This window comes from Argentina silus (genome assembly GCF_951799395.1).
Source record: "Argentina silus genome assembly, chromosome: 6".
NCBI classification, from domain to species: domain Eukaryota; kingdom Metazoa; phylum Chordata; class Actinopteri; order Argentiniformes; family Argentinidae; genus Argentina; species Argentina silus.
Window position 1 is genome coordinate 1,225,173 of NC_139660.1, and position 12,500 is coordinate 1,237,672.

Genomic DNA, 12,500 nt, shown 5'->3' on the forward strand with positions numbered 1-12,500 from the left:
ACAGTACACACTAACATGTAAAACAGGCACACACACACACACAGGGGTTTAAACCCTAAGGCTGTGAAAGAGGGAAGGAGGGGGAGACATTCTGCAGCCTGGACACACTGCAGCCCTGGAACGAGGCTTACAGCACGCACGCACGCACGCACGCACGGCTACAGGGGAAATAAACACAGACGACAGGAATGCTAGACATCATTTCGAAAGCAAAATCAAAAATTTAAAATGTCTAACATTTAAAAATGTTTAAAAAAAAGATCATAAAAGTGTGTTCTTAAAGCTTTCTTGTGAACAGAATTGTGAAACCAGAGTAGGATTCCAGAGGAATGACGGCCCTGTGCAGAAACAATCCTCGGCCTCCCTTCACACATCTGAGACGTGAGGATCTGAGAGGACTACGATAGCTATGAACAAGATGGACGTCGCTCTGCCTTGCCTAAGGATAGGCTGGGAGGAAAGCTTGTCTTCTTGCCTGAACGTATCCGATCCTTACAGATCTACACAGCTGTCTAGGGCGTGGATGGCCTGGGGGTGGCTCCCAGGCGGGGCCTGGGTTGTGTCCAAGACAGGTGGTTGTCTGGTCAGGGTCAGGGGTCATCTGAGGGGGGGGGGTTAACCAACACAAAACCAGATCAACAAGACAGGCGGGTTGGAACCAGCTGAGCAGGACCAGCAGAGTCTGGTCTAGAGAGAAAACACCAACATCCTTCATGTCTAGGAGAAGAGAACCAAATCCTGAACCCTAACCAAACATTTGTCTCTCCCAAAAGGAAAGGCACAGCATACAAGGTAACACACGTGGGGAGTAACACCCCCATTCCAGGTGAAAGGTCAGGCATGGGTGGAGCTGCAGGCTTGTCTGTCTGTCTGTCTGTCTGTCTGTCTGTCTGTCTGTCTGTCTGTCTGTCTGTCTGTGATCTCTCAACCCTCACACCATAGACTTGGAGCCTTCATTACACAGAACTAGGATGCATCTAAATCGCCTCTTTAAAGAAATACAACACAATACAAAATTGACTGAATGACTGACACCAAATGCCCGCAGACATTCCACATAACAACCCTTTTGATCCTGTTTAAAGAGGTACGAAGCGACCAGGATTAGTATTATATATAGTATGGTATTCAGCCCTTTAGTGTTGTGAGGCTACCATCCACCTGAGCTTCAACACATTCTCTCTAAGAACAAACTGGAGTGATGCAACCGTCCACATTCACCTGTCCCTAATGCATATGTGGGATATATTATGAATATCTATATATTATGAATTTCTATATATGATTAAAAATCATCTTTAAGCGTGAACAGAGACAAACATATACAATTCTCTCAGATTGTCTGTGCGATGTGGCGAACAGCAGGGACATTGCTGGCCAGGTTGCCCTGGGTAACTGGCACATGGGATGGGGGGGGGGGGGGGGGGCGTGTTATAAAGTAGCGAGGTTCTCGGCCATGTAATAGAGGGTGTAGGCGTTGCAGGTGATGCAGCAGAGGTTGCAGAGGGAGGACAGCAGCCTGTAGAGCCACAGGCGACCACTCAGACGGCTGTATCTGTCGTCAGCCTCGCACAGCTTGGCGTAAGCCTCCCGGTTGGACGACAGCCCGATGTCCTGGCCCAATCCGCAGGCCTGCTCGATGAGGTGCATGTCGGCCATGATCTCCGAGGTCATCTGACCAAACCACTGGGCGTTGATGGCGGCGACCGTCACACACACGAAGAAGATGAAGATCTGGAGAGAGGAGGAGGAGGAGGAGGAGGAGGAGAGAGAGAGAGACAGAGAGAGAGAGAGAGAGGAGGAGAAGAGAGAGAAAGGAGGAGAGAGAGGAGAGTAGGTTTTAGAGAGACTAAATCAATACAGATTCTGACTCGATGTATGTTTTGATATGTATTCATTTGTGTGTAAAGCATCCTGTCTTGTCTGTCACTAATTAATAATAAAAACTTGACCACAAAACGAGCCAATGAGGAGCCTCGTCTCCCACTCACCTCTCTCGCATGCTGATGGTTTTATAACCACCCATCTATAACCCACCTGAACAAACACCCACCCCGGTAACCAAACACCCCCCACACACACACACCTGAAAGGCCTCCCTGTCGTCCAGCATGTCGCTGGGGTGGTAGACGGCGTAGAGAGTGAGGTTCAGGAAGGCGCAGACTGAGCCCAGGTGGAGGTAGAAAGGCACCAGGCGACTCTGGATGAACCCAAACGTGTGTCTGTTCAGGTGGTTGTTCATCACGAAGCCTGAAACACAGAAACACAACCCAGAAACACAACCCAGATCAAACCATGTTCATCACAAAGCCTGAAACACAACCCAGATCAAACCATGTTCATTCATCACGAAGCCTGAAACACAACCCAGATCAAACCATGTTCATCACGAAGCCTGCCAAGCACAACCCAGAAACACAACCCAGATCAAACCATGTTCATTCATCACGAAGCCTGAAACACAACCCAGATCAAACCATGTTCATCACGAAGCCTGAAACACAACCCAGATCAAACCATGTTCATCACGAAGCCTGAAACACAACCCAGATCAAACCATGTTCATCACGAAGCCTGAAACACAACCCAGATCAAACCATGTTCATTCATCACGAAGCCTGCCCTCAGAAACACAACCCAGATCAAACCATGTTCATCACGAAGCCTGCCCTCAGAAACACAACCCAGATCAAACCATGTTCATTCATCACGAAGCCTGCCCTCAGAAACACAACCCAGATCAAACCATGTTCATCACGAAGCCTGAAACACAACCCAGATCAAACCATGTTCATTCATCACGAAGCCTGCCCTCAGAAACACAACCCAGATCAAACCAAGTTCATTCATCACGAAGCCTGAAACACAACCCAGATCAAAACATGTTCATCACGAAGCCTGCCCGCAGAAACACAACCCAGATCAAACCATGTTCATCACGAAGCCTGCCCGCAGAAACACAACCCAGATCAAACCATGTTCATCACGAAGCCTGAAACACAACCCAGATCAAACCATGTTCATTCATCACGAAGCCTGCCCTCAGAAACACAACCCAGATCAAACCATGTTCATCACGAAGCCTGCCCTCAGAAACACAACCCAAATCAAACCAAGTTCATTCATCACGAAGCCTGCCCGCAGAAACACAACCCAGATCAAACCATGTTCATCACGAAGCCTGAAACACAACCCAGATCAAACCATGTTCATTCATCACGAAGCCTGCCCTCAGAAACACAACCCAGATCAAACCATGTTCATCACGAAGCCTGAAACACAACCCAGATCAAACCATGTTCATTCATCACGAAGCCTGCCCTCAGAAACACAACCCAGATCAAACCATGTTCATCACGAAGCCTGCCCTCAGAAACACAGCCCAAATCAAACCAAGTTCATTCATCACGAAGCCTGCCCGCAGAAACACAACCCAAATCAAACCAAAGTTCATTCCTCACAAACACGGAACACAGCCGTAGACGGTGCAATGAAATGCTGAAGTCAGCTAGCTCCTCAACAGTTCAGTGAAGTCATAATAATAATAATAATAAAAACAACAGCATATGGTAGCAACCCTCGTATCAGACATTTCAGTCACACCACGGCAGATGAAGCATAAGACAACTTTAGCATTTCTACAATCCACCCATCAGGCCGAGGGTTTTAAAGCAGAGATGATACAGGCCAGAGGGCTGAGAGGTGGTAGCTCTTCAGGGAACACCATTTTTGTCTGAATCTCACATTCAGGGTCATGACAACAGACAGAAGCAGGGTTAGGGTTGGGGTTGGGCGATGTCAACATTCTCTTATTCACGACTTACTTTAAAAAAGATCACAATATACGATACTATCGTTCACTGAAGAAGTATGGTGAGGTGATGTGTCAGAGGCTAGGGCTAGGTTGCTATGGGGGGGGGGGGGTGCTGGCATCATATCTAAGGTGCCTACCACTGCCGTTGTGCCCTTGAGCAAGGCACTTAACCCCTAATCGAACTACGGCTGACCCTGTGCTATGATCTCCCTGTGTGTGTGTTGTGTGGGGGGGTGCTATAAATAACACATTCCTAACAATCTGATTATATGGCAAATAAAGCATTGTATTTGATGAATGTGTCAGAGGCTAGGACTAGGTGACTATAGGGGCCAGGGGTGTAGGGACCAGGGTACTGACCTGAGATGAAGGTGACCCAGATCTGCATGCCCCAGTAGGTGGACAGCAGCACCAGCTGCAGCAGCTTGGCCACGACGGTGGGCTCCTGGTCAGTGGGCATGCTCCCTGCTGACCTGCTCCAGTCCTGCCTCCAACCACCAACCACAGCTCACACAGCACAACACCGTCCTCTCAGCCAGCCAGGTGAACCTCTCCCTCTCTCTCTGATAGGGAAGGGGCAGGTGGGACAGGTAGGAAGGGGTGTGGAGGGGAGGGTTAGTTTTAGTAGGTTTTGTAATCTCTCTCTCTCTCTCTCTCATAATGGTTACTCTACAGACTTAGAGGCTCCAATGTGCAAATAACGTAATTTATCTAGTAGACATGACGAAGCACAAAGAAAGGGTTGTGAATAACTAGTGGTCTGTAACTAGTGGTCTGTAACTAGTGGTCTGTAACTAGTGGTCTGTAACGAGCGTTTGCATGACATGCAAATGCATTTTCAGACTGCTAACTCTCTGGCGGTCACAGCCCTGCCTGCCGGCCCCTCAGAATAAAGCCACAATTAGAAAACAACACTGGCCAGTGAGTAACAAGTGACTCCTATTCTCTTATTGTGACATTCATTCTCTATTGCCATTCTCTATTCATTCTCAGATGCCATTCACTACTGATATACCAAAGCAAACTAAAGTTCTACTGGAAATGCCGTTTCAGAATTTCTGTCAGTCAGTCCTGCTGGCCTCTGTCCCAGCAACCTGAATTGTTGACTGTGGGTTGACTGCAGGTTACTGGGACAGAGGGCAGCTGACTGACTGGCTGACTGACTGAAAATAACAAAACAGCATCTCCAGTAGAACTTTAGTTTGCTTTGGTATTTTCCTATTGGATGGGGGGGGAAAAGAAAAAAGAAAAGAAAAAACAGCAGCTTAATCACTTAACAATGAGCAACGAGAAAAACAGGTTCCAGAAGAAACTTGTAGGCTTGCAAAGTCTTATTTTGGTAGTAGAAAAAAGTTTAAAGGTGGTTTGGACGATAGATAGATTTGCTGGGTAGAAAGTGACAGTCTTATTTTAGTAGAGGATACAGTTAAAGATGGTTAGATTGGTGGGTTGGGCGGATGGATGAATGGATGAATGGTTGGTTGGATACATGAGGGAAAGATAGATAGATGAGAGAAGGATAGATAGATAGATAGATAGAAGCTGGTTTGGTGGGATGGATGAATGGATAGATGAGAGAGAGGATGGATAGATGAGAGAGGGGAGGTATAGATGAGAGAGGGGAGGTATAGATGAAAGAGAGGATGGATAGATGAGAGAGGGGAGGTATAGATGAAAGAGAGGAGGTATAGATGAGAGAGGGGAGGTATAGATGAGAGAGGGGAGGTATAGATGAGAGAGAGGATGGATAGATGAGAGAGGGGAGATATAGATGAAAGAGAGGATGGATAGATTAGAGAGGGGAGGTGTCGATGAGAGAGAGGATGGATAGATGAGAGAGGGGAGGTATAGATGAGAGAGAGGAGGTATAGATGAGAGGATGGATAGATGAGAGAGAGGATGGATAGATGAGAGAGGGGAGGTATAGATGAGAGAGAGGAGGTATAGATGAGAGGATGGATAGATGAGAGAGAGGATGGATAGATGAGAGAGGGGAGGTATAGATGAGAGAGAGGATGGATAGATGAGAGAGGGGAGGTATAGATGAGAGAGGATGGATAGATGAGAGAGGGGAGGTATAGATGAGAGAGGGGAGGTATAGATGAGAGAGAGGATGGATAGATGAGAGAGGGGAGGTATAGATGAGAGAGGATGGATAGATGAGAGAGGGGAGGTATAGATGAGAGAGGGGAGGTATAGATGAGAGAGAGGATGGATAGATGAGAGAGGGGAGGTATAGATGAGAGAGGATGGATAGATGAGAGAGGGGAGGTATAGATGAGAGAGGGGAGGTATAGATGAGAGAGGGGAGGTATAGATGAGAGAGGGGAGGTATAGATGAGAGAGGGGAGGTATAGATTAGAGAGGGGAGGTATAGATGAGAGAGGGGAGGTATAGATGAGAGAGGGGAGGTATAGATGAGAGAGGGGAGGTATAGATGAGAGAGGGGAGGTATAGATGAGAGAGGGGAGGTATAGATGAGAGAGGGAAGGTATAGATGAGAGAGGGGAGGTATAGATGAGAGAGGGGAGGTATAGATTAGAGAGGGGAGGTATAGATAGAATGTATCATAGGAACCCAATGATCCTCATAGAAACCGTTCATTCATACAACTTAAAAAGTCTTTAAGTTTAAAAAGTCTAAACAGTATCAAAACTCTAAATGGAAGTTAATTAAGTTAAATCAGTCACATTTTAATGAACTGTCAAGCTTAAAATGTGAAAAAGTGGATACATTTAGTATATTGTAAAGTATAAGTGGTATTCAGAACTAGCAGGCGTCACGGCTGAGGGACGTCGTTTGGGGTCGCAGGGTGACAAGATGGCGGCTACTTCACTGGAAAATGAGGGTGTCTTCCACTACAGTTTCTGAAATAAATATACACTCTTTTTGTATGAAACAAACACTCTCTAAATGTATGTTACGCCCTCTTACTAGCAAGCTACTCTGTTAATAGCATAGAAATGCCTACGAAGTTCGTGTTAGCATAAGCGCTAATCGTTGCCAGCTACCATGCCAGCTAAGGCACTGCATCAGGTAGCCTAGCAACAACAGTCGCGTATTTCAAAATGTTAAAAGGTCGGAGTTTTTGAGTTACTAAAAGCTGAATATTTGAATAAAAAATAAATTTAAAAAAGTTTGAATAATAACAATAAGTATGAGCAATAACAATAGTTGGACTTGCTGAAGCAATAAGTATGAGCAATAACAATAGTTGGACTTGCAGAAGCAAGTCAGTGTCTGTTCGTCATGCAACAATTTAGCTAACCTGCTGACATGACACCAAAGACAGCCTAGCTACCAACCTACACACACACACACACTCTCACTCTCTCTCACACAAGACAGCCTAGCTACCAACCTTCACACACACACACACACACACACACACACACGACAGCCTAGCTACCAACCTACACACACACACACGACAGCCTAGCTACCAACTTTCACACACACACACACACACACACACACACACACACACACACTCTCTCACACAAGACAGCCTAGCTACCAACCTTCTCACACACACACACACACACACACACACACACACACACACACGACAGCCTAGCTACCAACCTTCTCACACACACACACACACACACACACACACACACACACACACACACACACACACACACACACACACACACACACACACACAAGGTTAAGAAAGTAACGTTAGCTATCTCCAATGTCACCTTCGGAACGACAGTCGGCTAGTTTAACACAAGTCCGTCCGAAAGCCACATAGCTAACTTTAGCTAGCTAGCCATGTAGTAAAGTTAGCCAACTATGGTAAAACTGTGCATGCAACGTTCAAAGAGCTGGAAGTAGCATGTCTTTCTGACTGAGGTTCACCCTCCTTCAACCAACATACGGATCTCAGTCATTCTGAGGACGAACTTCAGTTAAAATTGCTGCCTACAGTGACTGACCTGTGGCTTCTTGCTCGCGGTTTGTGGAGGTCTGGGCGGTGTCGTGTCAGTGGCCAGAAGCACACGCCCCTCTCCAGCGGTCTGGTTTCTGTTTGGTCGATGGGTCATCAAGTCGAGCCCTGAGTGGACAGTGTGTCTAAGGGGGGCGGGGCCAGGGACACGGGGGAAACCGAATTGTTTTATTTGATTTAAACCTTTATTTTAGCAGGGAGTCCCATTAAGACCAAGGTCTCTTTTTCAAGACAGCCCTGCATGCACACAGTTCACAACAATACATAATACATATGCAAAATTACAACGTAATAAAACATAATCAAGACAAACAAACACATTTTTCAACAAAGAAGTCCTCAATCAAAACTTTAAACTGCCCTCAAAACCTTAAACTGAAACGTTCTCTGCAGATTGTTCCAGCAGTGAGGTGCACCACAACTAAAACCCAATTCGGTGGAGACCCGAGGAACCTCAAGAGTTAACCAACTCTGAGAACGAGTTAGGTCATTGATGTTCTTGAATTTCAATAATGAGGTTAGGTAAGGTGGGAGTTTATGCAGTGAGGCTTTATACACAAAAAGGGAGTAATGAAGAGATCTACGGGACGTTAACGAGGCCCAGCCAACTTTTTGATAAAGTATGCAATGATGAGTATAAACCCCTTGCAAGAATGTTGCCGAACTGGACTGGCTGAACTTTGTAACAGCGGTGACACGGTGCAAAAATGACATCCATAGTAACATAGTAGATATTGTGTTTATTTACAGGATGGGGTCTATATTCAAGATATAAGACGCATTAAAACATCTGTCAACGTTGTTCTCCAAACCGGCCGGGAGAGTTCTCACTTGCACAAAGGGACAGATCACACAAGAACATTTTAGATGTTCAGGCGGGGAATTCAGAGCTCAGTTTCCACACCGCCGCGTTGCTAGGAGATGTACATCATTAATGCATGATGGATTGGGTAGACTTCCGTGTTGCCATAGCCACGTCAATAAAACATAACAGCTTTCCTTTTCTTGTCTCAGAGGAGGCTAAATAACAATAGAAGGATGGCTGAGAAAAAGTTCAAAGGATCACCATTTGGAACCCAGGCGGCCAGGTGAGATAGGTCGGACAGGTTGATAGGGAACTGTTGTTGTTGTTGTTGTTGTTGTTGTTGTCAGTGTCACTGTATGGCTGACGTCTTGGGCGCACCAATGACCACACACTGGCCAGCTGGAAACGTTTGTCAAAGCTCTCTACATTTTGGGGCCAGGACAACCTCTACCTGCCCTAGTCCCCGCCATTTTGGTATTTGTAGATTTGTCAGGTTGGATAGCAATAAAGGTGGAAGCTCCCGTAGTATGAATGAAAGGCAGTATGAAGCTGCCACTGATCAGAAGTGGATTAGCAGTCACAGCAATGTTTCTGGGAAGGGGAAGAGGTAGGGGCTAGGGTTGTTGCTGGACCAGGGTCAACTGACTGTGTGTGTGTGTGTCAGGTTTGATGTGTCGGCCGTCCATCCAGCCAATAAGAGAGTCGGGACCTACACAGAGATTCCCTACTGCAAGAAGAGGACGAGCGACCTGGTATGGCTTTCCTTTAACCCTGACCTCTGACCACCGTTGACCTCTAACCTTTAAACCCCTTACACTTAACAACCTTGTATAGCTCACCAATCCAGAGCCCCTTTCCCCCTTGCCGTGCCTGTGCCTTATAACTAAACATGTTGCACCTGAGTAGATCTTTTGAGGTGTGTGCGTGTGCATGTGTGTGTGTGTCTGGCAGGAGAGGAATCTGGGCCCAGGTTCGTACGATGCTGACAGCGGGGACTTCAGTGCGCGGGCAGTGGCAGAGCGTGCCAGAGGCCCTGGGTGGCACAGAGCTCAGGAGACAGCCAAGCTGGCCCAGATGCCACACTTCCTGTACCGAGAGGCCTGGGAGAACAAACGCTTCCTGGTGGGTCAGAGGGCAGAGAGACCCTGGCTAGGTGTCTAAAGTCTTTCCTTGTGGTCCGGTGGTCTAGCACCATGGCCTGGGGTGGTCCGGTGGTCTAGCACCATGGCCTGGGGTGGTCCAGTGGTCTTGGACATTCTCCTCCAATCCTTTTAGAGAAGGAGGCGAGGAGAGAGACATAAGGGAATCAAGGAAACACTTTTGAGATTTGGCCCATCAAAGCTTCTGCTATCTTCCTGTACACCTATCCACCTCCTCCAGACCTGAAACCACAGTAGGGATGGTGGGGGCCAGGACTGGTTTTTGGATTGGCCTTATGTCCAATTATTACTTCACTGTTGAACTGTTGAGGAGCTAGCTTGGCCCAAAGCTTTTCATTACACCGTCTACAGCTGTATTCGATGTATATGACACTTAAACGTTGATGTGATTTGTCCTGTCCTGTATCTCTCCTGTAGAAGACCAAAGTGGGTCCAGGTACCTACAAAACCACAGACTTCATACTGGAGCTGGAGAAGAAGCCCCGCAGCGTCAGAGGAGTGTGTGACAGCCGGGAGGAGAGGTTCAGAGAGCCACAGGTACAACAATACAGTATACCACTAGAGGGCAGCAGCAGCATGCTGGCTCATAACCACTGCCAGCTCACATGGAATGGGATTTGATTTTACATCAACAGAAAGGTAGTCTCATCTAGTAACAATCCCTTTATTGAATTCTAGTCAAGAGTTTAATTGCACCTCAGATGAGGAATTCCTTGGACTGTGTGTGTGTGTGTGTGTGTGCGTGTGTGTGTGTGTGTGTGTGTTTGTGTGTAGAGCTGGACACCAGGCCCTGGTTGCTATGGTAAGGGTGGTGTGCCGTGGGCAGCTCTGGAGGAGAAGAGGGCAAAATCAACAGGATGTCCCAGCATGCACCTCAGCACTGGGCTGAAACGTTTCCCAGAGAGCATTGCGGTAAATATTACTATACAAGAACTGAGGATGTGTGTGGTGTGCATTTAGGACTGTAGACTGAGTGTGTGTGTGTGTGTGTGTGTGTGTGTGTGTGTGTGTGTGTGTGTAGGACTGTGGGCTGAGTCCCTGTACCTACAGCCTGAAGAGCAGCACTGACGTCCTGTTGAACAGCGGTACGAGTCAGAGAGGACCGTACGACATGTTCACTGGACGGAGAGACAAACCCATCACGGCGGGATACTTCGCTGCTCCGGTAACACACACAAACATACTCACACACACACTCTCTTTCTCTGCTTTGTCTGTGGTTATATAGTATAGTATAGTGTGTGTGTGTGTGTGTGTGTGTGTGTGTGTGTGTGTGTGTGTGTGTGTGTCCTGTAGAAGTGTGTAAACCTGACTCCAGGGGAGTACGACGTGGAGGGGTTCAGGTTTGGGGAGGCGTTGTCTCGGAGGGAGAAGAAGAAGCATGGCGTGTTTAGCATGTTGAATCAGTACCCCTCCGTGGCCACAGAGAGGATCTACCACAGCACCCTGTCCCAGTGCCCGCGCCCTGCTGTGAGTTAAGAGAGAGAAACCCTAACCTCTAACCCTAACCCATACCCCTTACACAACCGTTTACATTGCCAAAGCAAGTGAAATTACAAATAAACCAAAATGTCTCTCTCTCTCAGACGTTCCCTGGTCCAGGCTGGTATGAGGTGGTCCCTCCGTCCCGCCCTGAGAGTCGCTCTCCTCCCCCTTTCCTGTCCTCTGCCCCCCGCGTCAGTAAGAGGACAGAGAGGCTGCAGAACGGAAACTACGTGAGTTTGACCTCTTGACACTTGAACTCCTGACCTCTGACCCATAACCCACTACAACAAACATGAGACCAGTATACACGAGGTCCCTCACGTTAGATGGAGAAGACAGGATGTTGATCACCAGAGTGATGATCTGTGGCCCCTCCCCTTCCTCAGAACTCCGTTGGTCCCGGTCGCTACAATATTGCAGAAAAGGGGCGGGGCAAGAAAGCCAAAGGCCACACCTCCTCGTTCAGCTCCCGAACGCAGAGATACCAGGGAAACCCTCAGAGGGACAAGCACACACAGTAAGCGGGATCGGCATAAACACTGAGAGTCAAACACACACTCAGTAGTTCCACAGTTCCACTAGCTCCATCTTAACATGATCAGCCCTCTCCAGAAGAAGAAGAACTCTGCTTTGAAATAATTGACTCAGGGTTTCAAATTTAAACACAAAAGAAAGGTGTTGACTGCTCCCACGTGTCTAAGGGAGAGTCCCTGAGTGTGTGTGTGTGTGTGTGTGTGTGTGTGTGTGTGTGTGTGTGTGTGTGTGTGTGTGTGTGTTTCAGGGAGCGATTGCGGGCGGTGAATGTTCCTGTGGACAGACGGAGTTTCCTCGTGCCTCTTGGCCAGTCTGGAGGGAATGCTTTGGTGACAACAGCATAGCATAGCAACACACACACACACACACACACACACACACACACACACACACACACACACACACACACACACACTTCCCAAAGACATCGAAAACACTAAACAACCCCATTTCAGATTGCAAAGTTTAGTTTTTCATCAATATCAAGTCTATATTGCATCAGCATCTGATTTCTTTCTTCATGTTTGATAAAAAAAAAATACATACAATATACAATACAAGAAAGGCGTTTTATTGCATTATTGAACTTTATTCCTCCGTACATCAACAAAGCTATAAATATGGACAGAACCAGTGTTGAGTTTTCCAGAGTGTGAGTAGCAGTGTGATTGTTCCTTCAAGTGATGTCACTACAAACTATTACCTACAAAAATAATGACACACTCCACTACTATGATTTGATTACAA

The 12,500-nt window shown here is 47.1% G+C and overlaps 3 protein-coding genes across 6 annotated transcripts in view; 1 reads left to right on the forward strand and 2 right to left on the reverse strand.

The window, feature by feature from the left end:
* Positions 1–7,782, reverse strand: part of LOC310805529 (transmembrane protein 205) — an 8,172-nt gene extending 390 nt beyond the window's left edge. Inside the window, exons 1-4 of one of the 2 annotated variants that reach the window (XM_083671252.1) lie at positions 7,759–7,782; positions 4,175–4,377; positions 2,087–2,250; positions 1–1,734 (exon numbers count right to left, since the gene is read on the reverse strand). The exon at positions 1–1,734 is cut by the window's left edge and continues 390 nt beyond it. In XM_083671252.1, the coding sequence (XP_083527378.1) occupies positions 1,432–1,734; positions 2,087–2,250; positions 4,175–4,274 (567 nt within the window). In that variant the 5' untranslated portion in view covers positions 4,275–4,377; positions 7,759–7,782 and the 3' untranslated portion in view covers positions 1–1,431. Of the gene's footprint in view, positions 1,735–2,086; positions 2,251–4,174; positions 4,923–7,758 lie in introns of those variants that run through there. The other variant, XM_083671253.1, reaches the window with a different exon arrangement.
* Positions 7,783–8,807: 1,025 nt separating this feature from the next.
* On the forward strand, positions 8,808–12,097 carry LOC310805708 (ciliary microtubule-associated protein 2-like; the record flags this gene model as incomplete). The annotated part of the gene is made up of 10 exons (XM_083671508.1): positions 8,808–8,857; positions 9,239–9,326; positions 9,526–9,696; positions 10,152–10,271; positions 10,509–10,646; positions 10,756–10,899; positions 11,031–11,204; positions 11,321–11,449; positions 11,606–11,736; positions 12,001–12,097. 10 exons carry the CDS (start codon positions 8,808–8,810, stop codon positions 12,095–12,097), a joined length of 1,242 nt encoding a protein of 413 aa, XP_083527634.1.
* A 218-nt stretch (positions 12,098–12,315) lies between these two features.
* dhcr24 (24-dehydrocholesterol reductase) overlaps positions 12,316–12,500 on the reverse strand; it is a 7,909-nt gene continuing 7,724 nt past the window's right edge. For all 3 annotated transcript variants that reach the window (XM_083672209.1, XM_083672210.1, XM_083672208.1), the window contains one exon: positions 12,316–12,500. This exon is cut by the window's right edge and continues 1,212 nt beyond it. The gene's annotated coding sequence lies outside the window, so the exon portion shown is untranslated.